General features: G+C 44.1%; 1 protein-coding gene across 1 annotated transcript in view; it reads left to right on the forward strand.

Moving 5' to 3' along the window:
• ABCA4 (ATP binding cassette subfamily A member 4) overlaps positions 1 to 27147 on the forward strand; it is a 135190-nt gene that overhangs the window by 70315 nt on the left and 37728 nt on the right. The window contains exons 19-30 of the mRNA XM_064588791.1: positions 156 to 330; positions 2357 to 2488; positions 3441 to 3580; positions 4056 to 4193; positions 5377 to 5570; positions 6652 to 6736; positions 9572 to 9777; positions 10139 to 10187; positions 13897 to 14153; positions 23522 to 23646; positions 24115 to 24213; positions 25020 to 25206. Coding sequence (XP_064444861.1) covers positions 156 to 330; positions 2357 to 2488; positions 3441 to 3580; positions 4056 to 4193; positions 5377 to 5570; positions 6652 to 6736; positions 9572 to 9777; positions 10139 to 10187; positions 13897 to 14153; positions 23522 to 23646; positions 24115 to 24213; positions 25020 to 25206 — 1787 coding nt within the window. The remainder of the gene's footprint in view (positions 1 to 155; positions 331 to 2356; positions 2489 to 3440; positions 3581 to 4055; positions 4194 to 5376; positions 5571 to 6651; positions 6737 to 9571; positions 9778 to 10138; positions 10188 to 13896; positions 14154 to 23521; positions 23647 to 24114; positions 24214 to 25019; positions 25207 to 27147) is intronic.

Below are 27147 nucleotides of genomic sequence, written 5' to 3' on the forward strand. Positions count from 1 at the left end.
TTAGGTACTATTATTACCATGATTATTTTGTAGTCAGCCTTACAAAGTCACAGCCAAAGCCATCGGGGCAAAAGACAGTGGTCTGAAGAGCAAGCCTTGGGGAATGTGTACATGACAGCATTATACTTACATCATGTTCATTTTTTTCCTCCAAGACTCTTTCTTTGAACGTGAACTTCCAGGCTTGGTTCCTGGGGTATGTGTGAAAAATCTGGTGAAGATTTTTGAGCCCTACAGCAGACCAGCCGTGGACCGTCTTAACATTACCTTCTACGAGAACCAGATCACCGCGTTCCTTGGTCCCAATGGAGCAGGAAAAACTACCACCTTGTGAGTTTTCGGGCAAAGAGCCTGGATTACTCTTCTATCCTGTTATTTTCTGGCTCTATTCTGCCCCATTAGCTGCAGTCTACTCTTTCCCACTGAGTATTAGTGACAAAAATGTACTATGTATTTGTGTCCCAAGAATGTGTAAAGTATACTACAGTATTTAGAGCTCATTCATGTACGTTGTTTTATTTGATCCTCACAAGAAGTGGGAAAGGGAGTTGAAGTAAGTTTACTGCCCCCTTTGTGTGCTGGGGAAGTGGACATCTAGAGAGTTGAAGTGACTTTCTGGTGTCACCAACTTGTAATGGTTCAGTGAGGGCAAGAGCCAGGTCTTTTCAGTTGTCTGGTCTCTGACACTGTGAGCCTGTCTGCCCATCCGCAACCTCTCCAGTGTTATTACCATCAGTGATGGTGCTAAAGTCATAGCCATCACCATCACACGCCCTCGGTCCATAGAGTACTACTTATTTCCAAAGAGGATTCCTTTACCGATCTGTTTTGGAGAAAGTAAAAAGGGTGTGCTCCCTAGAGGGGCCTATGAGGTAACCACCTGGCGATTGGAAGATAAAGTTCAAGGAAGATGCAAGCTCTGCATAGAAAGGTCAGGAAGCTCTCCTTGTTTTTTAAGGGATCAGAGCGCCATCTGCTGAGAAGGAGAACGTGGCTAGCTAAGGTTTCCCAAGGAATGTCAGAGACAGTCCTCTCAGGGGGTCGGGAAGCCGTGTGATAGTGGTCTTCAAGTCCTTTGACCTCTTACAGAGCACCAGGAAGGATCAGCAGTATACACCCTACGTTGGAATGTTCTCTGAGGGAGGTTCAGTGTGAGTGGAATGTGGGGCAGGTGCCATTATATTTGATTCTGTTTCCCTCTAGTGGTTGATCAACAGAGATTTCAGCTTCTAAGTACAAGTTCAGATAACCTGAGATTGTATCTGAATTCAGGGACAGAGCTGGCTGGGCCAGGCAGCAATATATCCAACTGATTGCTCACCTTGTTAACTAATATGGTCAGAAAGCCCAGAGCACCACCCAAGACCTCAGGGCTTCTCAAGGCAAACACATTACTTCATCGACTGCTGAAAATGCAACTTCCCCTGGGAGGTGAAACACACTGTTTAATAAAAATAATAATAATACTTTTTTTTATTTAAAGATTTTATTTATTTATTTGAGAGAGAGAGAGAGAATGAGAGAGAGAGAGAGAGAGCATGAGAGGGGGGAGGGTCAGAGGTAGAAGGAGACTCCCCGCTGAGCAGGGAGCCCGATGTGGGACTTGATCCTGGGACTCCAGGATCATGACCGGAGCTGAAGGCGGCCACTTAACCGACTGAGCCACCCAGGCGCCCTAAAAATAGTAATAATACTTTTGAGCTTTACTTTATGCTGGCGCAGTTCTAAGTGCTTTACAAGTGTAAACTCATTTAATCCTCACAACAAACCCATGAGGTGGACATCATTATTTCTCATTTTACCAAAAAAAAGGCCAACATGGATATCGAGCTTTTTGTTTTGAATCCAAAAATGATATTGTTGGTGGTAATTCCTCTGCCTGCCTTCAATCACTGAATCAACAAATACATACTGAATGCCTGAGCTCTCATTAAGATCCTTCCCTATGCTTTGTAATAATGATATCAGGCATATATTGACCTATACGCACTGCACACCTTTAATTGAGCCCCTACAGCACCAGGAATGGTGATGACTGAGCTGGGGAGGGATGTTCTGTAGTGAATGTTCTGCAGCTGGGAACCCTGAGGACCCATCAGTGCCCGCCTGGGGCCCTAGGAAATAAATAGAAGCAGAGAAGGCAGAAGTGGTCATCCACAGTAGGGGCTGGATCATCCACAGTAGATGCTTAGAAGCATCTAAGGCCTGTATGGGAACCTGTTGGTCCCCACAGCTAATAATGGTTTGGTTTCAATTGAGAGCCAATGCAGGAGTCACTGTGAGAGTCCTCAGCAACGCTGGAGTGGGGGTACTGCTCAAGGTCATCTTTTCTGTCACTGACTCCTGCATTTGACAGGTCCATCCTGACGGGTCTGTTGCCCCCAACAGCAGGGACTGTGCTCATTGGGGGAAAGGACATTGAAACCAGCCTGGATGCAGTCCGGCAGAGTCTTGGCATGTGTCCACAGCACAACATCCTATTCCACCAGTAAGTAGAACAGGAACTGAGACCCTCTCCATGCCTTATTGCCACCCTGACCACCCCCCCAACACACATGTTCTCTATGGCTGAGCTCAAGGATGCCAGTTCTGGGGGCAGGAGGCAGTATTCTTGTTTGGTTTCCCCGTGTTCAAGGTCCCTGGTCCTTCCTGCTATGAGAGGTATCCTTCAGAAACTCAGACTATGCCTCTGGCACTGGGAGCTGAGGTCTGCCCCCTCAGAAGAGTAATGCCCCCCACTCTCCGACAGGGTGGCCCATCCTGGGGCCCCTCGCTCAACCCTGAAATACTCCCTCCCAGGGACCAAGAGAGGAGACCATTGTTCCTTTTTTCACTCTTAAGCCAGGCACTAAAAACTGACTTTTCGGGAGGCTTTTCAGTTGCTTTTTCCCCAAACTTTTACTTATTACTTAAAAAGTGATATATACTAATTAAAGAAAGGAAGGGAGGAAATACAGATTAAAAGAAGAAAACAGAAGTCATCTGTAATTTCACCATCCAGAGATAACCACGGTTCACACCTTGGTATATGATTTTTCAGAACTTTCTCCTATGCATGTATAGATACATTATTTAACATTATAAAGGAGAGTAAAACTCTGCATACAGTTTTGTAATCTTCCATTTTTAAAGCAATTGTGTTTTTTTCACTCAAGATATCATGAACATCTTTTCATGTCATTACATATTCTTCAATAAAATAATTTTTATGTTTATATACTATGCCATTATATAAATGTACTGTCCCCTCTTATTAGATATTTAGCAGGATCTGGGTTTTCTTTTGTTTTTTGTTTTTTATTTTTTGGTATTATAAATAGCACCATGATGAACATCTTCATTGCTAAAACTTTGTGCTCATCCTTAATTGTTCCTATAAAGTGAATCATTAGAGGTGGAATTGCTGAGCCCATTGCCTCTCTCATTGCTCTGTCCCCTAGCCTCACAGTGGCTGAACACATCCTGTTCTATGCCCAGCTGAAAGGGAAGTCCTGGGAAGAGGCCCAGCTGGAGATGGAAGCCATGTTGGAGGACACAGGCCTCCACCACAAGAGGAACGAAGAAGCTCAGGATCTATCAGGTGCTTGGTATTGGAAAAAGACAGGGCTACGGATGGCAAATCCATTGTCTTCCAGGACACTGGCAGAAGGGGAGGCTTCTAAGAAACCTCCTAAGAGGTGGAGCACTTCTATAAAATTACTCTGTGCACCTAAGAGCAACCTACCTCTCGATCATTTCCCGCATGGAACCCTATCTTGTAGCCACCTGGGCTGTATTTGTTCTGACGTTCGTGGGTTTGAACTAAGATGTGAGAACAGCCTTCAAATGGTCTTATCTGCTTCTGCATTTCTGCATTTCATGCCTTTTCTGCATTTAAAGAGGCCTGTACACCACTAGGGTTTGAACACTGTACAAACCTCTAAGGAGGCAACATCAAGCTGCTGCTGGAAGGCACGCCACCCCGCCCCCCCCACCCCTTACACCACCAGCCCTGGGCCTTTCTCCTCCGGTCCTCCACAGCCCTTGTGACTCTGTTGTCTTGTACTGACCTCTAGGTGGCATGCAGAGGAAGCTGTCTGTTGCCATTGCCTTCGTGGGAGGTGCCAAGGTTGTCATTCTGGATGAGCCCACCTCAGGGGTGGACCCCTACTCAAGACGCTCAATTTGGGACCTGCTCCTGAAGTACCGCTCAGGTAATGGCCTCTGCTCGGTGCCCTGTACTCTCACCCAGCCTTTGTCTGTGACCCCCGCTCTCACCATGGTGCTTTGGAACTGAGCATACTTAACAGCCATAACTACACTCTGACAGAATTGAGCAGTGACTTGAATGAATTCGAGTTCCAGGGGAAGCGTCCTGAAATGTTTACACCAATAAAGACAGGGAGTCACTAATGGAGCAGCCTACTTCCCCAAATATTCTAAAAGGTTCTCTCAACCTGCAGCCCTTCTGTCTGGAACAAGGCATGCAGCTCTAGGCAAAATTCCTCTTTGACTAAGAGTCAAAACCAAGTCACATGCAGACATCCCACGAAACTCTGTAGCTGTCAGATGACCATTAGGACCAGGTGTGTGGGTGACGTGCATGTGTCCCGTGCTCCAGAGGACTACAGCAGATAGCAGTGTCTCAAAATGGGACGGGCTTCCCTCTATCCCAGCACCTTCTAACCCGAGGGTGCAGATCCAGAAAGATGGTAGGCAGAGCTCAGAGGGCCCATGAATGTGATGGCGTGACTCAGTCCCACGATCAGTTTGCCATCCTGGAATCCTCGTTACCATTTTCTTTTCATGACATTTCCCATTGGTTTCAAAGTATGTGTGTGTTCTTTGAGAAGATTATAAGTGCAGTACTTAATGATCCAGAGAATATACATATGGAACTCAACAGATGCCAACTAACTGTAATAAATAGGTCCCCTACACAGTGATTTATTGGAAGCAGGTCCAATGCCAGATGAAGAGATACTGTATGTGACAGTGCTTAACAGCATGCAGGGTGCTATAAAACGTCAGCTGCTGTTGTTCTTATTCTAGTATTCTGGACTTTGCTGCAAAATACTTGTTTTTAGGGGCGCCTGGGTGGCTCAGTCGTTAAGCGCCTGCCTTTGGCTCAGGTCATGATCCCAGCGTTCTGGGATTGAGCCCCGCATCGGGCTCCCCGCTCGGCGGGAGGCCTGCCTCTCCCCACTGCCTGTGCTCCTCTCTCACTGTGTCTCTCTCTGTCAAATAAAAAAATAAAATCTTAAAAAAAAAAAAATACTTGTTTTTATTGATCCACTTCCAGTGTTTATGCCCGTGTCACAGGGAGATTGCTCTGCATCCTCTCCGCACCGCCCTGCCCAGGCCTACCCGGTGATCCCCTGACCTCTGCCTTTGCAGGCAGAACCATCATCATGTCCACTCACCATATGGACGAGGCCGACCTCCTCGGGGACCGCATCGCCATCATTTCCCAGGGAAGGCTCTACTGCTCGGGCACCCCGCTCTTCCTGAAGAGCTGCTTTGGCACGGGCTTCTACTTAACCTTGGTGCGCAAGATGAAAAACATCCAGAACCAAAGAGCAGGCTGTGAGGTATGCATGTGCCTGGGGAAAGAGTCTGTGTTGGGTCAGAAGAAGCACACGGCGTGGTGCTGCCATGCCCGGCGTCTCCACCCCAGTCAGGCTCTAGTGGCCAGAATCTACTTCTTTGTTTCTGAAACTCTTTGCAGATTTTGATAAATGGATGTTGTGAACGCTCCTCCAGAGATGCTTTACCCCAAATGAAACGAGCTGAGATTATGGTACTCCAGAACCCTACACACACATGTGGTGTGTCGCCACTCAGAAGCGTCTCAGGCTGGGCACGCTGGGAAGGAGAGTGGCTTTTGAGGCTTCCCATGTTTCATTGCAGTGTTTATGTTCCCTAACTCAACCCAAAGTCCACTGGGAAATGAAAGCCAAGGAAAGGCCTTCTTGGGAACTATCAGCTGAAAATGATGAAGCCAGACAATACCCATTAGCGGAGACCCCCCTCAGCATTGTCAGGAGACCAGGTTCGGGTCTGGGTAGCAGCGAGGTGGAGGACTGTGTCATCCCAGGCAAATTCCTTAATTGCTTATCAGTGTTGGTTTCTTTGCACGCAGAAAACGAAACTGATCAGCTCTGTTCCTGCTTGTCAGGGACGTGGAGACGATAAGTGAGAGAAAGCATTATGCACGTCCCCTGGCCTCCTCGAGACTAGGCACTGCTCCTGTTCGAGTGATCGGGCTGGTTACTTTGTAGCATGACCTAGGCCTTCGGCTTCGTAGTGTAAGGGTTGGGTGCCTCCAGGTTTTCCTGTCCTGGGTAGGCTTCTACAGGCCAGCGTGCATCCACGGGGACAGAGGAGCAGAATGTCCTGCACAGGCCGACCTACAGCTGTCATATGATAATGACAAGCCAAGGGTGTCCTTTGAGGTGCTATTACTCTCTGTGCCTGACTCACACACTCTCCGCGATAAAATCAAATAGCCACACCCTCAGAATGCTCACATGAAGTAATATATTAAAGTGGGGGGGGGGGCAAAATTTGTTGACCAGTTTTGGCGGCAAGAAACAAATGAGGTGCGGTGGGGATAGCAGTCGGCATCAGGGAGATGCGGTCGTTCAAGTGACTGACGCCCGTCTGTTGTAGGCGACCTGCAGCTGTGCGTCTGAGGGTTTCTCCGGCAGGTGTCCAGCCCACATAGATGAGATGACTCCGGAACAAGTCTTGGACGGTACGCACTGGGGCAGGCTGTGTCTTGGTTCTTGTCTGGTGATCATCTCTCGATATGGTTGGGTGTATCCTGTTGTCAAACGTTTTAATGGGAGAAAAGAGAACACTGCATTTCTCAAGCCCTTGGTCATGCAGTTGCTCATCTTTCTCTTTGACCTTCTTTCTCCTCCATTCCCAGAGGGACTTTAAAAGCCCCGGGCCTAAGGGCCTCCTCCCTTAATTAAGGAATCCAGTGTTTGTTCACTCCTCGTCCTAGCCCTGTTAAGCCTCCTTTCCTGGGTCCTTCTGCCCTGGCTCCAGGCAGCATTACTTAAGTGTCTGGAGAAGGGCTACTGTAGGTGCCAGGTGCGGCCCTCGGGTGAAGCCATGGTAACATAGAGCTCCCAGAGTGAACTTTTCCAGACAGTCAGAATGTACGGAGTGGATGCCAAGTCACACATCCTTGTTACACTCCTGACTTTCCCTCAGCGTCCCAACTTTCCAGCAGTTCTCCCTTGAGTTAGGGTGTGTTAAACCTCGTCGGGGGCACCCCCACCTCCAGGGAGATGCAGAAGAGAGGCTCTCACTGTATGCACCCATCCCAAGGGATCTGACCTCAGGGACCCAGAGTACTTGCCAACAACTCTTGCTGTCCTCCATGAAGGCCCACTTCCATCCAGCCTCTGGGGTATCTTTGCAAATGAAAAACCACACACCCCATATCCCTAAGAGGGAGCAAAATGAAACCTGTGTACTGACCCAGGTTGATGACAAGGGGGAAACTATCTGCTTAGCAAAGAAAAAACAAAGTTCTCTATTTAGTACAATTTTTTTTCTAAATCTGGAGAATTTACTGACTAAAATCTAGTGAAACAGGAAAACTAGACACTATTTACATACCGTGCTTGAAATTTGAGGGAAAACGCCCAGATCCGCATCACATCCACTCTCTTGCCCGCTCTTTGCACGGACAGAACCTGTGGCGCATAGGAACACATCCTTTCAGGGTGACAGCTCTGTATCTTTCCCCTAGCCTGCCTTGCCGTGGGTCTCTCCCTGCTTGCTGGAGTTCCCTCCCAGGAGGAATCTTGGTCAAGACATTGATAGTTTTTAAAAACCAATACAGTGATGCACCAAAATCAAGTTGGAAACAGGGCCTGCTGACTGGAGTAATTTTTTTTAATATTCCTTTATTTCTAAACAAATGTTTATTTATTTATTTTGCTATAAGAGGGATGCTGTGAACTGTAGGAAGCACAGTAAGTTGTTATGCCCCAAATAAGAGAAAGAAGATCATTCTGCTCCCCAGTTATTTCCTCGCAAGGCTTTCCCCTCTCACACAGCCATGCACCACACAAACGCGCAGACCTCCCTGACAGACGCTGCAAGCCTGCAGCCCTCCAGGACTCCCCCTGGAAGGCTGACACACATGACTAAGACACAATTCCTGGGAATCCAGCAGCTTCAGGCTCGATTTCCTTCCTCAGAGAACAATGCACATGACCCCTGGAGAGCTGTTTAGGGCAAAGCTGCTTCCTCACCCAAGGAGCCCTCCAGCCCCTGTGTGAAGTCATCCCAGAGCTAAAGACAATTGAGTCTACTTTGTGAATCTGACATAAAACAAGGCTTCCAGTCCAGCTCGAGAGAAAGACATGGATTGAAAGCCATGAAATCCCTCCACATGGGTCATTTTTAAAACAAAGAAAGCAAAGAATCCACCAGGTGGCCCTAATTGAGAGGACTGCTTGGCAGAAATGCACAAGACCTGGGTTCTGAGTCCCTAGAATCCTTCTCCCTTTGACCTGCTTCTCAAGATAATAGGGAACTGTCTCTTCACATACATGCTTTAAAATTTTTTAATCAGATTTTTAATTTCAAAGTAATACATGCTTATGCATAAAATTCAATTCTGACTGTATGAGGGTGTAGGGTAAATACTTGTTACTGGACACTTCCTCACACCCCATGTTGTACACCCTACACTCCATCCCCCTAGCCCCAGTCTCACTCCACAGCTTCTTGATCCCCTTCAGCATTTCCTGAGATCAAGGTGTTAAGATTGGTTAGTTTGTTCGTTGGAGGAGGCAGGTGCAGTCCCAAGGGAAATGGCACATTCCTTCAAAGAGTTAGACCAGGCATTGGTGTGTGGTTTAGGAAGGGGAGTTCTTCTCCAGCTTGGGCACCAGTCCCAGGTATGCATCTTGGGCAAGTCACCTATAGCTTGGCCAGACAAGGAAAATGAAAGGAACTTTGACTTAACCTTCAGGCTTGTGGTGAATAAGAATGAGCAACAATAATGATAAGAGCTTTCTTACTAGAGATGATGTTCATAATAACAGTAGCAGCTAATACTTACCTAGGCGCCAGACATGTCCTTCTAAGTGTTTTGTGTGTATTAATTCATCCAGTCCTCATAAATAACAGTAAAGTGGGTGGGTGCCATTATTTTCCCCTTTGAACCGATGAAAAAAAAGAGGGTATGACCTGCGTGATGTTACATAGCTTGCAAGGGACAGACCATTTGATTGCACAAAGGAGAAAACTGGCGGGGGAACATTACATGACCTTGCCAGGTTGGCCCAGCTAGTTAGTGGGGAGTGCTGTTAGTGCTTCCCTCTCCCTCTCCCTCTCCCTCTCCCTCTCCCTCTCAGTGCCCTTCACTGGGCCAGCTAAGCTAAAACGGACAGGAGGCAGCATTAGTCCTCCGCAGGAGTCACTACTGAGGAATGAAATGCCCCTTCTTCAAATGGGAAGCGGAAGAAAGTAGGGGACGTGAGCAGGCTCACCGTCTCCCAGGTTCAGTTCTGGAAGACAGAGTTGATGTCAGTCTCTCTCTCTCTTTTTTTTTTTGTCCTAGGAGATGTGAATGAGCTGATGGATATGGTACAACACCATGTTCCAGAGGCAAAGCTGGTGGAATGCATTGGTCAAGAACTTATCTTCCTTCTTCCAAATAAGAATCTCAAGCAGAGAGCATATACCAGCCTTTTCATAGAGCTCGAGGGCACACTAGCCGACCTGGGGCTCAGCAGTTTTGGAATTTCTGACACTCCCCTGGAAGAGGTAAGGCAGAGATTCCAGCTGGCTCCCCTCAGGTAGCAGAAAATGTGGTTCTTTGCAGAAGTCTAATATTAGGGGGACGTTTTATAAAGGCAAAAAGCTGTAACTCCCCACCCAAGCATAGCAACAATCTTCATTTTTGGCTCACTTCTTCGTGCCTCTGTCCATCCAGAAACATGTTTCACGTAGCTGTGGTCACTATGTGCACACACTTTTATATTTATAGACGACTGTGTTCTTAGATAAATCGCAATATATTTTCCTTCCATTATGAAGCAGCACCCAACAAAACTGAGCTTGGATTAGATTTTTTTCTGAGAATGGAATGCCTAAACCAAATGCTCTCTTTTTCCTTTCTTGACAGATTTTTCTGAAGGTCACGGAGGATTCTGACTCAGGACCTCTGTTTGCTGGTATGGTTCCAGAGTGTGTTCCCTCACCACACTCCCCAAGCTCTGTATTGAAAATCTAAGGAAAATTTCATGAAGCAACAAAGCAGGCAAATACTCCTCCATTGTATTTATCTGACCCCCAAATAACACACATTTTGCATTCTTGGTTCCTTTAAATGACAAATGTAATTAGGTCTGGGTGCAAAGACTAGATGAATCAGGATTCTTAAGGAGGTCAGGCTGGGAGCTTCACCACCCCCAAGTTTCTCATCCCACTTTCGGGTCTCCTATACCTGCCACATCACCATCCTCATCTGCTCCTCTTATCTCCGCCAGGCCTCTGATCCATTCCTTTCTGGTCTGCATGAGTGACAGCCCACAGAGTCCCTACAGATAATGGTGACAGTGAATACAACCCAGATACCAGCTGGGATCTTCTGGCCTCTTTGAAATAGAGATAAAATTATTCTGAGCCTTCATTTAGTGCCCTATGGAACTTTGCAACTGTGGAGGCCATAATTGCATAATTGCTGTGGATTTGGGGGTCCCTCTTCTACATGTGTGAGCCTGGGCCCCAACTAGCCCATTCTGTGATTTCTACCAAAATTCCAGAGCCACAGAAAGCGTTCATGAGTGAATTTCCTGTGGAGGATAGGGGATAGGGAGATGGACATGCAGGCAGGATTACCTGCCATGACCCAGGCCGCTTCTGATAGAATAATAGGCATCCTCCCACACTGATAAAATCCTCTATCTGCCTCCTCTTTCTCTGCTGTGTTTTCCTCTCTCCTGCTCATGGGCAAAGCTGCATGCCATTCTCCTTCGATGCCTTGGGCTCCCGCTGTTGGTTACTTTTTCTACTCAGTAGAGAAATACCACAGTATTTTCCTGTGCAAAGACAATTTCCTCCCTGTGAAGTTTCTGATGCCAACTCTTAAGATATATGGTTTTCATCTTGCTTCGTAAGTGGTCCCAGAAGTCTGTTTATCAGCTATGCCTAGAACTACCAGTGGTCAAATATACCAGCCCAAATGTGCTGCCTGGCCCAGGTGAGTCACATGGTAGCCAGAAGAGGTGGGCATCCTGGCAGAGTGGGGAGGGAAGGGCAGTCTGCCAGAGAGGGTGGGAGCAGCCCAGGTGTTCTTTCCAGCTTTATAGACACAGAAATGGAATTCTCCCAGGTCACCCAAAGACAAAGACTTACATTAACCAAGACTTGAAATGAAAATATGCAAATATATATCAGAAGCTATGATGTTTTCAAGAGTTGGGGCTTTCATCAGCACAAAATACTCCTTAATAATTAGATCTTCTCAGGAGAATAAATTGGACATCAGAAGACTGGTCAGCCCGGGCATAGAATAGGATGTTCCAAAGAGACATACAGGGATAGAGGTTAAGAGTGTAGCTGCTAGAGTAGGGCAGATCTCAATAATATGCTCCACAATTTACTAACTGAGTGGCTTTGGGTAAATACTTAGCCTCTTTGTACCTCAGATTCCTCATCTGCAAAATGGGGCAATTAATAGTATCCACCTTTTAGGATTGTTGAGAGAATTAAATGAGTTAATACATGCCAAGTTTTAACACAGCATGTGATTTCTGATTAAGATTTAGCAACATCCTAATTTACAAATCATCTTTTACCTCAACCTTGTTTAGCTCTTTATACTTCATGGAGCACGTAACATCCATTGTTTTGATTGTCACTATAATCTCATGAGGCTGCTAAGACAGAAACTGAGCTCACACAGATTGGATGACTTGCCTTAAAATCAAACAGGCTTCTGAGTCTTATTCCCTGGTTTTAGCTCTCTAACTAGGACCAAGTCCACACTCTCACTGTGGACCTTTTCCCATTTTTCAGATGGCTAAATGCATTTTTTAATTGGCTCCATTTTAGAGGATGACAGTTTCTGATCTTATCTCCAAAGTCTGAAGGAACTTGTAGGTATCCATTGGCGTCCCAAGTTTCAAGGTACCAAAAGGGTCAGTGCAGCCTCTAAAGCTGTGGCTCACAGCCAGTGACCACTAGAGGGCAGCAGAAAGCCAGGAACAAACAGGGTTCTGACTGCCCTCAGCTGGCGCCCTCCGCTCTGGCCTCCACAGTGGGCTCCAGTCTGGATGGGGCATCAGAGAGCAAAGCTCATGGGATAGACATGAGGAAAGGCAGCAGGATCCTACCAGAGGGAGGACCAGCCACAGCACACATCACATCTGAGCCCACGGGGCACCTTGGTGGCTCAGTCAATTAAGCATCCGACTCTTGGTTTCAGCTGGGATCATGATCTCAGGGTCCTGGGATCTGGAACCCCGCATTGGGCTGCCCACTTAGTAGGGAGTCTGCTTCTTCTCTCCCTCTCCTTCTGCCCCTCCCCCTGCTCGCACTCTCACTCTATCTCTAAAATAAACAAATCTTAAAAAAAAAAAAAAAAAAAAAATCTGAGCCCAGATCAGGGAAAGGAGGCGGGAGAACTGGGGCTCTGGCACCAGGTCATGAGTGAGGCTGCAGAAGCCAGGATGCTGCGTTGCAGGTGCCTGTGAGTGTTAGCTGAAAGAGTGACTGGGCTTGCGGCTGCCCTTGTGCTGGGGGACTTTAGGACGGGTTAAGAAAGCAGCTGGGGACCAACCAGCGGTCTTCTAGGCTCACCCTTTATGTCCAGCAACATGTTCTACAAATGAACATTAATCAGTGATGATAAACTATAGCCTCAACATAACTAGTGATTTGCAGTGAGTAGTTCTTAAAGCACATTTACATGTTAGCTTGTTTAATCCTCATCACAACTCTGTGAAATGTTTTCATTTTCGTTTTACAGAGGAGAAACCTCAGATTCAGACAGAGTCCAATTTATGCATCTAGTAAGAGTCAGGATTCAAACCCAGGTCACCCAACTCCTAGTTTACTAGTCTTTCCACCACTTCCCAGTGGCCTCTAAGAATTTAGGAAAAAACCAAGTCAACTCTGACTTTTACTTAAGTCCATAGATTACACAGGAATATATTTTGCTGTTTAAAAATTGAAATAATACAAAAAAAGCTAAAATCACCCTCCCCCTTCATCCTCACCCCTTATCCAGCTCTCCCCCTGCGGTGGTAACTTCTTTTAATAGTTGGTGGGTATTCTGTCAGAGCTTTGCTGTTACATATGTCCATGTGTATATATGTATAACATATAATTTTTTGTATATGATACACGTGCTCTCTAGTGTAAATATGATCTTATTACACACATTGCTCTGTAAGGTTGATTTTTTTTACTTAGTTATATGTTTTAGACCTCTCTGTCATGTCAATGATATAATGATATCATTATATCATTGATATAAATGTCAATGCATTTATATCCTCTTCTCTTTAGCTACTGTAGAGAATTTTTAAAGTATTTCAGGTGATTCTGTCTATAGATGATTAAAAAAATGGAATCATCATTTTATTTTTATTTATTTATTTTCTTTTTGGTAGGCTCCACACCCAATGTGGGGCTTAAACTCACGACCCTTGAGTTTAAGAGCCATATGCTCTGCTGACTGAGCCAGCTAGGTGTCCCCCAAAATAGAATCTTTAAAAGCATATTAACCTACCTCGCCTGACATTTTGTTACTAATTTAAATGAAGGGGAAAAACCAGTGCAGTAAAAAAAAAAAAAAAAAAAAAAAAAAAAGGCACATGAGAGCCAAACCCTGCGAGTGTTTTTTTCTAAATTTATTAATTCAATCTTCCAAATCAGGTGGCACTCAACAGAAAAGAGAAAACGTCAGCCTCCGACACCCGTGGTTGGGCCCCAGAGAGGCCAGACAGATTCCGCAGGGCTCTGATGGCTGCGCGGCCGAAGCAGCGCCTCCACCTGGCGGCCAGGCCTGCCCGGAGCCCAAGCCCCGCAGCCAGCTCAACACAGGGGCGCGGCTCCTCCTCCAGCACGTGCAGGCATTGCTGGTCAAGCGGTTCCACCGCAGTGTGCGCAGCCACAAGGACTTCCTGGCCCAGGTATTACTGTCGGGCCTTGCCCGCGCTTGGCCTCTGGTGGCCAAAGCCTGCCTGCCCTCTCCTGGCCTTTTCCTCCTCTCTCTTTCTCGCTTTCTCCTCGCCTTTCTCCTGCCGGCGCTTCAGACACAGTGATGAGCCACCCTCTTGAGGTTTGTCGGCTTTGTTTGCTCCTTGCCAACTTTATTGTGATTCCTAGTAACATAAAGATTCTCCGTTAAGTGTTTGACCTCACTAGCAGAGAAAATAAAATAATAGTGAATATGTTAAGATTCTTTTCATCTTTACAGTGAAGGGCAAAGTCATATTTGCATTCATTTTTGCAGTGACCCTACATATCAAGGTCATTGGCCTCTTTTTCCTTTTTCCTTTTTTCTTAAATTAACTTTTTAATTTTAATTCCAGTATTATTAACCTACAGTGTTATATTAGTTTCAGATGTACAATATAGTGAGTGATTCAGCAATTCTGTATGTTACTCAGTGCTCATCATGACCAGCGTACTCCTCAATCCCCATCACCTATTTCACTCCCCTCCCCCCTCTGGTAACCATCAGTTTGTTCTCTGTAGTTAAGAGTCTGTTTCTTGGTTTGTCTCTCTCTCTCTCTTTTTCTTCCCTTTGCTCATTTGTTTCTTAAATTCCACATCTGAGTGAGATCATATGGTACTTGTCTTTGACTGACTTATTTCACTTAGCATTATACTCTCTAGCTCCATCCATGTCACTGGTATATATCTCATGTTTTCTTTATCCATTCATCTATCCATGGACACTTGGGCAACTTCCATAGTTTGGATATTGTAAATAATGCTGCAATAAACATGGTGGGGGAGGGGGGGGCTTTGTCCCTTTGAATTAGTGTTTTTGTATTTTTTGGGTAAATATCCAGTAGTGCAATTGCTGTTTTTAATTTTTTGAGGAACCTCAATACTGTTTTCCACAGTGGCTGGCCCAGTTTGCATTCCCACCAAGGGTTCCTCTCTCTCCACATCCTTGCCAACACATGTTTCTTGTGTTGTTGATTTTAGGCATTCTGATAGGTGTGAGGTGATATCTCATTGTGGTTTTGATTTGCATTTTCCTGATGATGAGTGTTGTCAAACATCTTTTCATGTGTCTGTTGGCCATCTATTTGTCTTTGGAGAAATGTCTGTCTTGTCTTCTGCCCAATTTTAAATTGGATTATTTGTTTTTGGGGTGTTGAGTTGTATCAGTTCTTTATATATTTTGGCTAACCCTCTATCAGATATGTCATTTGCAAATATCTTCTCTCACTCTGTAGGTTACCTTTTAGTTTTGTTGATTACTTCCTTTGCTGTGCAGAAGCTTTTTATTCTGCTGTAGTTTTAATAGTTTATTTTTGCTTTTATCTCCCTTGTCTCAGGAGACATCTCTAGAAAAAGGTTGCTATGGCTGATGTCAGAGAAATTACTTCCTGTGCTCTCTTCTAGGGTTTTTATGGTTTCAGGTCTCACATTTAGGTCTCTTATCCATTTTGAGTTATATTTGTGTTTGGTGTAAGAAAGTGATCCACTGTCATTCTTTTCATGTAATCATATAGTTTTCCCAGCACCATTTGTTGAAGAGACCTTTTCCCGTGGCTTATTCTATCCTACTTTGTCAAAGATTAATTGTTTATTTCTGGGTTCTCTATTGTGTTCTATTGATCTATTTGTTTTTGTGTCAGTACCATGCTGTTTTGATTACTACAGCTTTGTAATAGAACTTAAAGTCTGGAATTGTGATACCTCCAGTTGTGTTCTTCTTTTTCAAAATTGCTTTGGCTATTCAGGGTCTTTTGTAGTTCCATACAAATATTACGATTGTTCTAGTTCTGTGAAAAATGCTATTGGTATTTTGATAGGAATTGCATTCAATCTATAGATTGCTTTGGGTATTCTTTTCTTTAATGGCTTTTGATTCATTTTTATTTTTTATTTTTTTAAATTTTATTATGTTATGTTAGTCACCATGCATTACATCATTAGTTTTTGATGTAGTGTTCCATGATTCATTGTTTGCATATAACACCCAGTGCTCCATGCAATACATGCCCTCCTTAATACTCATCACGGGGCTAACCCATCCCCCCACCCCATCCCCTCTAAAATCCTCAGTTTGTTTCTCAGAGTCCGTAGTCTCTCATGGTTCATCTCCCCCTCCAATTTCCCCCCCTTCATTTTTCCCTTCCTACTATCTTCTTCTTCTTTTTTTTTTAACATACAATGTATTATTTGTTTCAGGAGTACAGGTCTGTGATTCATCAATCTTACACAATTCACAGTACTCACCATAGCACATACTCTCTCCAATGTCTATCACCCAGCCACCCCATCCCTCCCACCCCCCACCAATCCAGCAACCCTGTTTGTTTCCTGAGATTAAGAATTCCTCATATCAGTGAGATCATATGATACTTCTCTTTCTCTGATTGACTTATTTCGCTTGGCATAATACCCTCTAGTTCCATCCACATTGTTGCAAGTGGCAAGATTTTGGGAGGTTTTTTGATGGCTGTGTAATATTCCATTGTATATATATATACCACATCTTCTTTATCCATTCATCTGTTGATGGACATCTTGGCTCTTTCCATAGTTTGGCTATTGTGGACATTGCTGCTATAAACATGGGGTGCACGTACCCCTTTGGATCACTACATTTGTATCTTTGGGATAAATACCCAGTAGTGCAATTGCTGGGCCATAGGGTAGCTCTATTTTCAACTTTTTGAGGAACCTCCATACTGTTTTCCAGAGTGGCTGCACCAGCTTCCATTCCCACCAACAGTGTAGGAGGGTTCCCCTTTCTCTGCATCCCTGCCAACATCTGTCCTTTCCTGACTTGTTAATTTTAGCCATTCTGACTGGTGTGGGGAGGTGGTATCTCATTGAGGTTTTGATTTGGATTTCCCTGATGCTGAGTGATATTGAGCACCTTTTCATGTGTCTGTTGGCCATTTGGATGTCTTCTTTGGAAAAATGTCTGTTCATGTTGTCTGCCCATTTCTTGATTGGATTATTGTTCCTTGGGTGCTGAGTTTGATAAGTTCTTTATAGATTTTGGATACCAGCCCTTTATCTGATATGTCATTTGCAAATATCTTCTCCCATTCTGTCGGTTGTCTTTTGGTTTTGTTGACTGTTTCCTTTGCTGCACAAAAGCTTTTTATCTTGATGAAGTCCCACTAGTTCATTTTTGCCCTTGCTTCCCTTGCCTTTGGCAATGTTTCTGGGAAGAAGTTGCTGTGGCTGAGGTCGAAGAGGTTGCTGCCTGTGTTCTCCTCTAGGATTTTGATGGATTCCTGTCTCACATTTAGGTCTTTCATCCATTTTGAGTCTATTTTTGCATGTGGTGTAAGGAAATGGTCCAGTTTCATTCTTCTACATGTGACTATCCAATTTTCCCAACACCATTTATTGAAGAGACTGTCTTTTTTTCATTGGACATTCTTTACTGCTTTGTCGAAGATTAGTTAACCATAGAGTTGAGGGTCCATTTCTGGGCTCTCTATTCTGTTCCATTGATCTATGTGTCTGTTTTTGTGCCAGTACCATACTGTCTTGATGATTACAGCTTTGATAATAGAGCTTGAAGTCTGGAATTGTGATGCCACCAGCTTTGCTTTTCTTTTTCAACATTCCTCTGGCTATTCGGGGTCTTTTCTGGTTCCATACAAATTTTAGGATTATTTGTTCCATCTCTTTGAAAAAAGTGGATGATATTTAGATAGGGATTGCATTAAATGTGTAGATTGCTCTCGGTAGCATAGACATTTTCACAATATTTGTTCTTCCAATCCATGAGCATGGAACGTTTTTCCATTTCTTTGTGTCTTCCTCAATTTTTTTCATGAGTATTCTATAGTTTTCTGAGTAAAGATTCTTTGCCTCTTTGGTTAGATTTATTCCTAGGTATCTTACAGTTTTGGGTGCAACTGTAAATGGGATCGACTCCTTAATTTCTCTTTCTTCTGTCTTGTTGTTGGAGTATAGAAATGCAACTGATCTCTGAGCATTGATTTTATATCCTGCCATTTTACTGAATTCCTGTATGAGTTCTAGCAGTTTTGGGGTGGAGTCTTTTGGGGTTTCCACATAAAGTATCATATCATCTGCAAAGAGTGAGAGTTTGACTTCTTCTTTGCCAATTCGGATGCCTTTTCTTTCTTTTTGTTGTCTGATTGCTGTGGCTAGGACTTCTAGTACTATGTTGAATAGCAGTGGTGATAGTGGACATCCCTGCTGTGTTCCTGACCTTAGGGGGAAAGCTCTCAGTTTTTCCCCATTGGGAATATTTGCTGTGGGTTTTTCATAGATGGCTTTTATGATATTGAGGTATGGACCCTCTATCCCTACACTCTGAAGAGTTTTAATCAAGAAAGGATACTGTACTTTGTCAAATGCTTTTTCTGCATCTATTGAGAGGATCATATGGTTCTTGTTCTTTCTTTTGTTAATGTATTGTATCACATTGATTGATTTGCGGATGTTGAACCAACCTTGCAGCCCAGGAATAAATCCCACTTGGTCCTGGTGAATAATCCTTTTAATGTACTGTTGGATCCTATTGGCTAGTATTTTGGTGAGAATTTTTGCATCCATGTTCATCAGGGATATTGGTCTGTAATTCTCCTTTTTGATGGGGTCTTTGTCTGACTTTGGGATCAAGGTAATGCTGGCCTCATAAAATGAGTTTGGAAGTTTTCCTTCCATTTCTATTTTTTGGAACAGTTTCCGAAGAATAGGTATTAATTCTTCTTTAAATGTTTGGTAGAATTCCCCTGGGAAGCCATCTGGCCCTGGGCTCTTGTTTGTTGGGAGATTTTTGATTATTGCTTCAATTTCCTTACTGGTTATGGGTCTGTTCAGGTTTTCTATTTCTTCCTGGTTCAGTTTTGGTAGTTTATAGGTCTCTAGGAATGCATCCATTTCTTCCAGATTGTCTAATTTGCTGGCATAGAGTTGCTCATAATATGTTCTTATAATTGTTTGTATTTCTTTGGTGTTGGTTGTGATCTCTCTTCTTTGATTCATGATTTTATTTATTGGGGTCATTTATCTTTTCTTTTTGATAAGTCTGGCCAGGGGTTTATCAATCTTGTTAATTCTTTCAAAGAACCAGCTCCTAGTTTCATTGATCTGTTCTACTGTTCTTTTGGTTTCTATTTCATTGGTTTCTGCTCTGATCTTTATTATTTCTCTTCTCCTGCTGGGCTTAGGCTTTATTTGCTGTTCTTTCTCCAGCTCCTTTAGGTGTAGGGTTAGGTTGTATATTTGAGACCTTTCCTATTTCTTGAGAAAGCTTTGTATTGCTATATACTTTCCTCTCAGGACCGCCTTTCCTGTATCCCAAAGATTTTGAACAGTTGTGTTTTCATTTTCATTTGTTTCCATGAATTTTTTAATTCTTCTTTAATTTCCTGGTTGACCCATTCATTCTTTAGTAGGATGCTCTTTACCCTCCATGTATTTGAGTTCTTTCCAACTTTCCTCTTGTGATTGAGTTCTAGTTTCAAAGCATTGTGGTCTGAAAATATGCAGGGAATGATCCCAATCTTTTGGTACGGGTTGAGACCTGATTTGTGACCAGGATGTGATCTATTCTGGAGAATGTTCCATGGGGACTAGAGAAGAATGTGTATTCTGTTGCTTTGGGATGGAATGTTCTGAATATATCTGTGAAGTCCATTTGGTCCAGTGTGTCATTTAAAGCCTTTATTTCCTTGATGATCTTTTGCTTAGATGATCTGTCCATTTCAGTGAGGGGGGTGATAAAGTCCCCTACTATTACTGTATTGTTATTGATGTGTTTCTTTTCTTTTGTTATTAATTGGCTTATATAATTGGCTGCTCCCATGTTAGGGGCATAGATATTTACAATTAATTGTTAGATCTTCTTGTTGGATGGACCCTTTAAGTAGGATATAGTGTCCTTCCTCATCTCTTATTATAGTCTTTGGTTTAAAATCTAATTTGTGTGATATAAGGATTGCCACCCCAGCTTTCTTTTGATGTCCATTAGCATGGTAAATGGTTTTCCACCCCCTCACTTTCAATGTGGAGGTATCTTTGGGTCTAAAATGAGTCTCTTGCAGGTAGCATATCAATGGGTCTTGTTTTTTTTTTTATCCAATCTGATACCCTGTGTCTTTTGATTGGCATTTAGCCCATTTACATTCAGGGAAACTATTGAAAGATATGAATTTAGTGCCACTGTATTGCCTGTAAGGTGACTGTTACTGTATATTGTCTCTATTCCTTTCTGGTCTATGCTACTTTTAGGCTCTCTCTTTGCTTAGAGGACCCCTTTCAAGATTTCTTGTAGGGCTGGTTTGGTGTTTGCAAATTCTTTTAGTTTTTGTTTGTCCTGGAAGCTTTTTATCTCTCCATCTGTTTTCAATGACAGCCTAGCTGGATAGAGTATTTTTGGCTGCATATTTTTCTCATTTAGTGCTCTGAATATATTATGCCAATCCTTTCTGGCCTGCCAGGTCTCTGTGGTTAGGTCTGCTGCCAATCTAATGTTTCTACCATTGTAGGTTACAGACCTCTTGTCCTGAGCTGCTTTCAGGATTTTCTCTTGGTTTCTGAGACTTGTAAGTTTTACTATTAGATGTCGGAGTGTTGACCTATTTTTATTGATTTTGAGGGGGTTTCTCTGTGCCTCCTGGATTCTGATGCCTGTTTCTTCCCCAAATTAGGGAAATTATCTGCTATGATTTGCTCCAATATACCTTCTGCCTCTCTCTCTCTTTCTTCTTCTTCTGGGATCCCAATTATTCTAATATTGTTATATCTTATGGTATTACTTATCTCTCGAATTCTGCCCTCATGATCCAGCAGTTATTTATCTCTCTTTTTCTCAGCTTCTTTATTCTCCATCATTTGTTCTTCTGTATCACTAATTCTGTCTTCTGCCTCATTTATCCTAGCAGTTAGAGCCTCCATTTTTGATTGCACCTCATTAATAGCCTTTTTGATTTTGACTTGGTTAGATTTTAGTTCTTTTATTTCTCCAGAAAGAGTTTCTCTAGTATCTTCCGTGCTTTCTTCAAGCCCAGCTAGTATCTTTATAATTGTCATTCTGAACTCTAGTTCTGACATCTTACTAATGTCTGTATTGATTAGGTCCCTGGCAGTCGGTACTGCCTCTTGTTCTTTTTTTTGAGGTGAGTTTTTCAATCTTGTCATTTTGTCCAGAGGAGAATAGATGAATGAGAAAACAAAGTGCTAACAGGGTAACAATGACCCCAGAAAAATATACACTAAACAAATCAGAAGAGACCCAAAACCAGGGGGAAAAGAAAGGGAAAGAAAGAAAAGAAAAAAGAATATGATCAAACATGATCAGGATGGTGAATAGATCAGTGCCACACACTAGATTTTGGGCGTATTTTGGTCTGTTAGAAGAAACTGCCTCCCAAAATTTTAAAGAAAGAAAAACTTACATATGTACAAAAATAAAGGTAAATACGATGAAGGGATGGAATACTGACTCTAAAGATGAAAATTATAAAAGATTTTATAAAAAGAATTGATAAGAAGTTGGTTGAAAAAAGAAAGAAGAGAAATTAAAAAAAAGGTGGGGGGAGAGAATGTGACCAGGCAGGAGACTAGAACAAAGCCATACACTAGAGATTAAGGGTATATTTTGGTCTGTTAGAAGAAACTGTATCCCAAAATTTTAAAGAGAGAACAACTTATATATATACAAAAAATAAGGTTAACTACAATGAAGGGATAGAATATGACTCTAAAAATGAAAAATAAAAAAGATTTTTAAAAAAAGGGATTGATAAGATGTTGGTTGAAAAAGGGAAAAAGAAAAATTCAAAAAAAATAGAAAAAGAAAATTTAAAAAATTAACTTTGAAAGACTAAAGAATCATGGGGAAAAAAGCCATGAATTCTTTTTTTTTTTTTTTTAAGACTTTATTTATTTGTCAGAGAGAGAGAGAGCACACAAGCAGGGGGAGGGGTAGACAGAGGGTGAAGCCATGAATTCTATGTGCAGTATTTCCCCAGTGCTGGAATTCTGCCGTTCTCATTGATCGGTAAACTTGGTCTTGGCTGGCTGTTCTTGCTGATCTTCTGGGGGAGGGGCCTGTTGCGTGGTTCCCAAATGTCTTTGCCGGAGGTGGAATTGCCCTGCCCTTGCCGGTCCGGGCTAAGTCATCTGCTCGGGTTTGCTCTTGGGAACTTTTGTTCCCTGCAAGCTTTCCGTTCAGCTTTGGAGGACGACAGTGAAATGGCGGCCTCCGATCTCCGCCCCGGAGGAGCCAAGAACTTGGGGCCCCACTCCTCAGTGCGCCCCCAGAGAAAAGCAGTCAGTCACTCCCGTCTCCCTGGTCTCCGGCTGCACTCCGTGCTCACCCGGCCTGTGACCGAGCATTTCTATCTCTGGCACAGGACCCCACGTGGAGTCTCCAAACCCAGCAGATCTCTGTGGTGCGCTCCCGCACCGCTCCTCCCAGGGGAGGAAGGGGAGTCTCCCCAGATCTGCAACTTGTTGGGTCCTTGCTGGAGGAGCAGTGGCCCGACTGTGGTGCAGATCGCGGTTTATGGCAACCCTGAGCTGAGAGCCCGCTCCTCGGCTCCATCTCTGCAGTCGGCTTCCCTGCTCTGATACATGGGAGCTCTGCCACACTCAGGCACCCCTGGTCTTTCTGTGATCCTGAGGGTCCTGAGACCCCACTGTCCCGGTGAGAGTTCCACCCCCTGCTTAGCCACTGGAGCGATGTCCCTCAGCGGAGCAGATTTCTAAAAGTTCTGATTTTGTGCTCCGCTGCTCTGTTACTTGCCAGAAGTGGCCAATGGAGGCCCCCTCCCCGACAGTCTATCTTCCCGAATATCGCCTCGGATTCACTTCTCTGCACGTCCTACCTTCCAGAAAGCTGTCGCTTTTCTGTGCAGAGAGTTGCTGCTATTCTTTTCTTTGATCTCTTGTTGAGTTCGTATGTGTTCAGAATGGTTTGATCCCTATCTAGCTGAATTCCTGTGACCAGATGAAATTTAGGTCCCTACTCCTCTGCCATCTTGCTCCTCCTCCCTCTTTTTTTATATATATATTTTTTATTCAGATACAGAAACTCTGGTTCACCTCTGGCTGAACATTGGCTACCTCAGTGCTCAGTGTTGGCCTACTTCACCCATTCTTCAGTGGCCACCAGAACATTCTGTTTTCTCCTACACACCTTGCCTTTGTGCGTCTTCCCTTATAATGTTCCCCAGAAGCCTGACCTTCTTCACCAGGGCCCAGTTATGGGGCTGCAACATGTTTAGAAGAATGAGTGTGTGTGTGTGTGTGTGTGTGTGTATTTAACCTACCACATACCACAGCCCACGTTGCCATGTTTATTTTCTGACAGATTGTGCTCCCAGCCACTTTTGTGTTTTTGGCTCTGATGCTTTCCATCATCATCCCTCCCTTTGGTGAATATCCGGCTTTGATCCTTCACCCCTGGATGTATGGGCAGCAGTACACTTTCTTCAGGTGTGTAGACTCATCCCTAAAGGTCATCATTCACCCCTGTGGGTTGTGGGGCTCCCAGGTCACACTGCTTGGTGGGATCTTCCCCTTTCCACAGCAACCAGTGTGGTAGGGAGCCTTGGACTGCCCTCAAAAGGAAGTTAATGTATCCATCACTTGAGAATGGTGACCCCAAGTGGACAAGTAGGACTGCCAGGAGTAAGAAAAGAGAAAGTAAAGGTTGAGTGAATAGGTTGTACTCCATCTTTTTGAGGTATAGACATGATATGCCAGCAGATTGCCAGGCATGTGGAAGTAGCACATTCCCTTCCCAGGAGACCTACAACCACCCCTAGGCAGCATTCTGTGGCTTGAATACATGCCCAGTATGGAGCAGCCATTCAGTGCACGCCTGTCGAGTTGTGTGTTGGCTGCTTTGTCCCTTTGTCCCAGTCATGTATCTGTCAAGTAAGCCCCTCTCACTCTGTCTAGTTTGGACCAGCCAGGCAGTGAGCAGCTTGCAGCACTTGCAGACGTCCTCCTGAACAAGCCAGGCTTTGGCAACCGCTGCCTGAAGGAAGAATGGCTTCTGTAAGTCCCTACACACCCCTGTTCTCCCAGCAGCAGCTGCCCTAGGCAAGCCCTGAGGACGGGGTCCTGGCATGGCAGGTCTCGAGAGGCCCCATCTCCATCCTGCTCTCTGTTACACAGGTGCTTACACATCCCTGGCTGTCACCCTGCCTCTCCTTCAACACCCGTGTGCAAGGGTGTCACCACCTCTTAGGAAGCTCCTGTGTCAACAGTCAGCTCTGTATTTCTAGAATTCCCAGTATAGAAAGTTCTGTACTGAGTTGACATATGCTTCCCACAACGTATTTGAAAGGAATCTGAGCAGGGAAAGGAGGGAGTTGTGGGACGTGCTATTGTTAATTAGACCTAGAATGGCATTAATTACATAACTTTCAATTCCTGTAAGTACAGAGAAGGGAGTTATAGAGAGTAGTTGAAATCCACTAAGAATCCTAAAATTTCAGTATAATTTTAATGGCTTGCCTCATTCAGTGTTTTTCAGAGCTATAGGTAAGGACCAAAACAGACGAAGTTCCAGCTCCTCTTTTATTTGTTCTGTTTCTCAACAGCTAGAGGTGCCAGGAGGAAGAAGGCAGATAAAACAGTCCACAAAGTATATAGTTATTGCCCAGCCCCACACCTAGTCAATCAACAAAATTCTGGTCTTAATTTTTTTTGAGCAGAAACTAACCTCCAAGAATAGAAGAAGATGTGTGGGTCTGAGGACATAGAGGAAAGGCTAAAGAGAGGGTTAGGTGCTATTTCTTATTTTTAGGGATTTTTATCAACTGGAGCTGCTTGTGAAATATTTTCTTGCCTTCCATGAGGGAGTATCCCTGTGGCAATTCAACCCCCTGGAAGACTCCTTCTGTGTCCCCGAACATCACCCACCTGTTCCAGAAGCAGAAATGGACGCCAGAGGACCCCTCGCCCTCCTGCATGTGCAGCACCAGAGAGAAGCTCACCATGCTCCCTGAGTGCCCCGAGGGCGCAGGGGGGCTCCCACCCCCTCAGGTAGCTCGACCATCCGTGGGAAACCAGGGGCCCTGAGTCTGCCTGTGACAGCAGGGATTGGGGGAAATGCACTGTGCCTCCCGAGTTTGTAGACTAACATTTCAAACTGACAGCTGAGTGAAGGGCCAGAGGAGTCCTCGGGTTCTCTCAGAGGGGCGTGCTAAAGGGCCCTGTCACAGCTAGTAGCTCCATTTTCCACCAGGCACTACCTCTTCAATCTAATTAAAAAAAAAAAAAAAAAAACTTTAAACACTGAAAAAATATACAAGTCGGGACACCTTGTGGCTCAGTTGGTTAAGTGTCTGCCTTCGGCTCAGGTCATGATCCCAGGGTCCTGGGATTGAGCCCCACATCGGGCTCCCTGCTCAGCGGGGAGCCTGCTTCTCCCTCTGCCTGCCACTCCCCCTGCTTGTGCTCTCTTTCTCTCTGACAAATAAATGAATAAAATCTTTTTTTTAAAAGCATTTAAAAAAGAAAATATACAAGTCATGTATGCTCATTATAGAAAAATTAGAAAATACAGTTAAGTCAGAAGAAAAAAAATCATCCTATAATTGGAGATAACCAATAACATTTGCTTTTTATCCATTAAAACAGGATTATATTCAAAATGCTGTCGTGAAACCTGTTATTTTCACTTAAATATATCACGAACATAGGTTCATGTCAATAAATATACATCCTCACTTTCAATGCCTGCATGCTATTCCACTGTTTCATTTAATTTGTGTAACTAACCTCTCATTGAACATGTGAGTTTTCAGTGTTTTCCATTCCAATGTAGTGTCCATTCAAATGCATATGTATTTGCACACTTGTTAACAACTTAAGACATTTGCCACATGCTGTGTAACTAACATGCATATGCATGCATGAGTGCACGTGCGTGCATGCATACACACACACACATACACAAACACAGCCAGCCACCTACATTTTTCTCTGAGCAGCATTCTCTTTGGGGAGGGTTTTTTTTTTTTTTAAGATTTTATTTATTTGAGAAGGAGAGGGAGAGAGAGATCACAAGCAGGAGGGAGGGATAGAGGAAGAAGCTGAGTCCCCACTGAGCAGGGAGCCCAATGCGGGACTCGATCCCAGGACCTGAGCCGAAGGCAGATGCTTAACTGGCTGAGCCACCCAGGAGCCCTTTTTTGGGAGTTCTGAACTCCTTGATGTGTCACCCCAGTGAGCCTCTCCCAGGGGTGTCAGAGACAGTAAAAGGAGCCAGAGAAGTCTTACTCTGTCTTCATTTGCTAACAGGCCTCCCAGCTGACTGGCATGGAACTGGGCCTCGTGTGGCCCTCTCTAATGATGTGCCAGTGATTGAATGATTCCCCAAGAAGCAGTGTGTCCCAGTGGGATGAGCACTGGCATTGGCACAGAGAGCTCCAGTCTGGTTACTTGGCCTCTCTGAGCCTTCATTTCCTCATTTATAAATTAAAGATAACTACTTACGTCGTAGCGTTATTATGAGAATGCAATGAAATAATGTGGGTAAAGAAACTGTATTATTTAGAATTAGATTCAACTGAACTGATGACAACCTCAAACTGATGGTGGATAAAAATAAGACACAAGTGAAAGTTCATGCAGGCAGTCGGTGACCTTGTGTTCTGTTGCTCCTCCCTGGTAAACACCCCTTAGCCTCACTGGCCAACATGGCAGAAGCTACTCTCCTGGTAGCAGAGTAGAAGACGAAGAGAGGGCAAAGTGTGCAAATGCACTGTCTTTTAAGGAAGATTTCCAGAAGCTACCACACTGCCCTTTCTCTTAAACATGATTAGCCAGTACTGAACATCAAGGAAGACTGAGAACTGTATAGTCTTTATTCTGGGAGGCCTTGAACCCAACAAAAGAGTGTGTTACCATGGCATACAGCAGAAGGGCAGAGCACATGATGGGGGACAACTAAATTTTGCGATAGCATCAATCACCACTGTT

This window comes from Mirounga angustirostris, unplaced genomic scaffold (genome assembly GCF_029215605.1).
Source record: "Mirounga angustirostris isolate CCGP_5_RB_7025 unplaced genomic scaffold, mMirAng1.0.hap1 SCAF_4, whole genome shotgun sequence".
Classification (NCBI taxonomy): Eukaryota; Metazoa; Chordata; class Mammalia; order Carnivora; family Phocidae; genus Mirounga; species Mirounga angustirostris.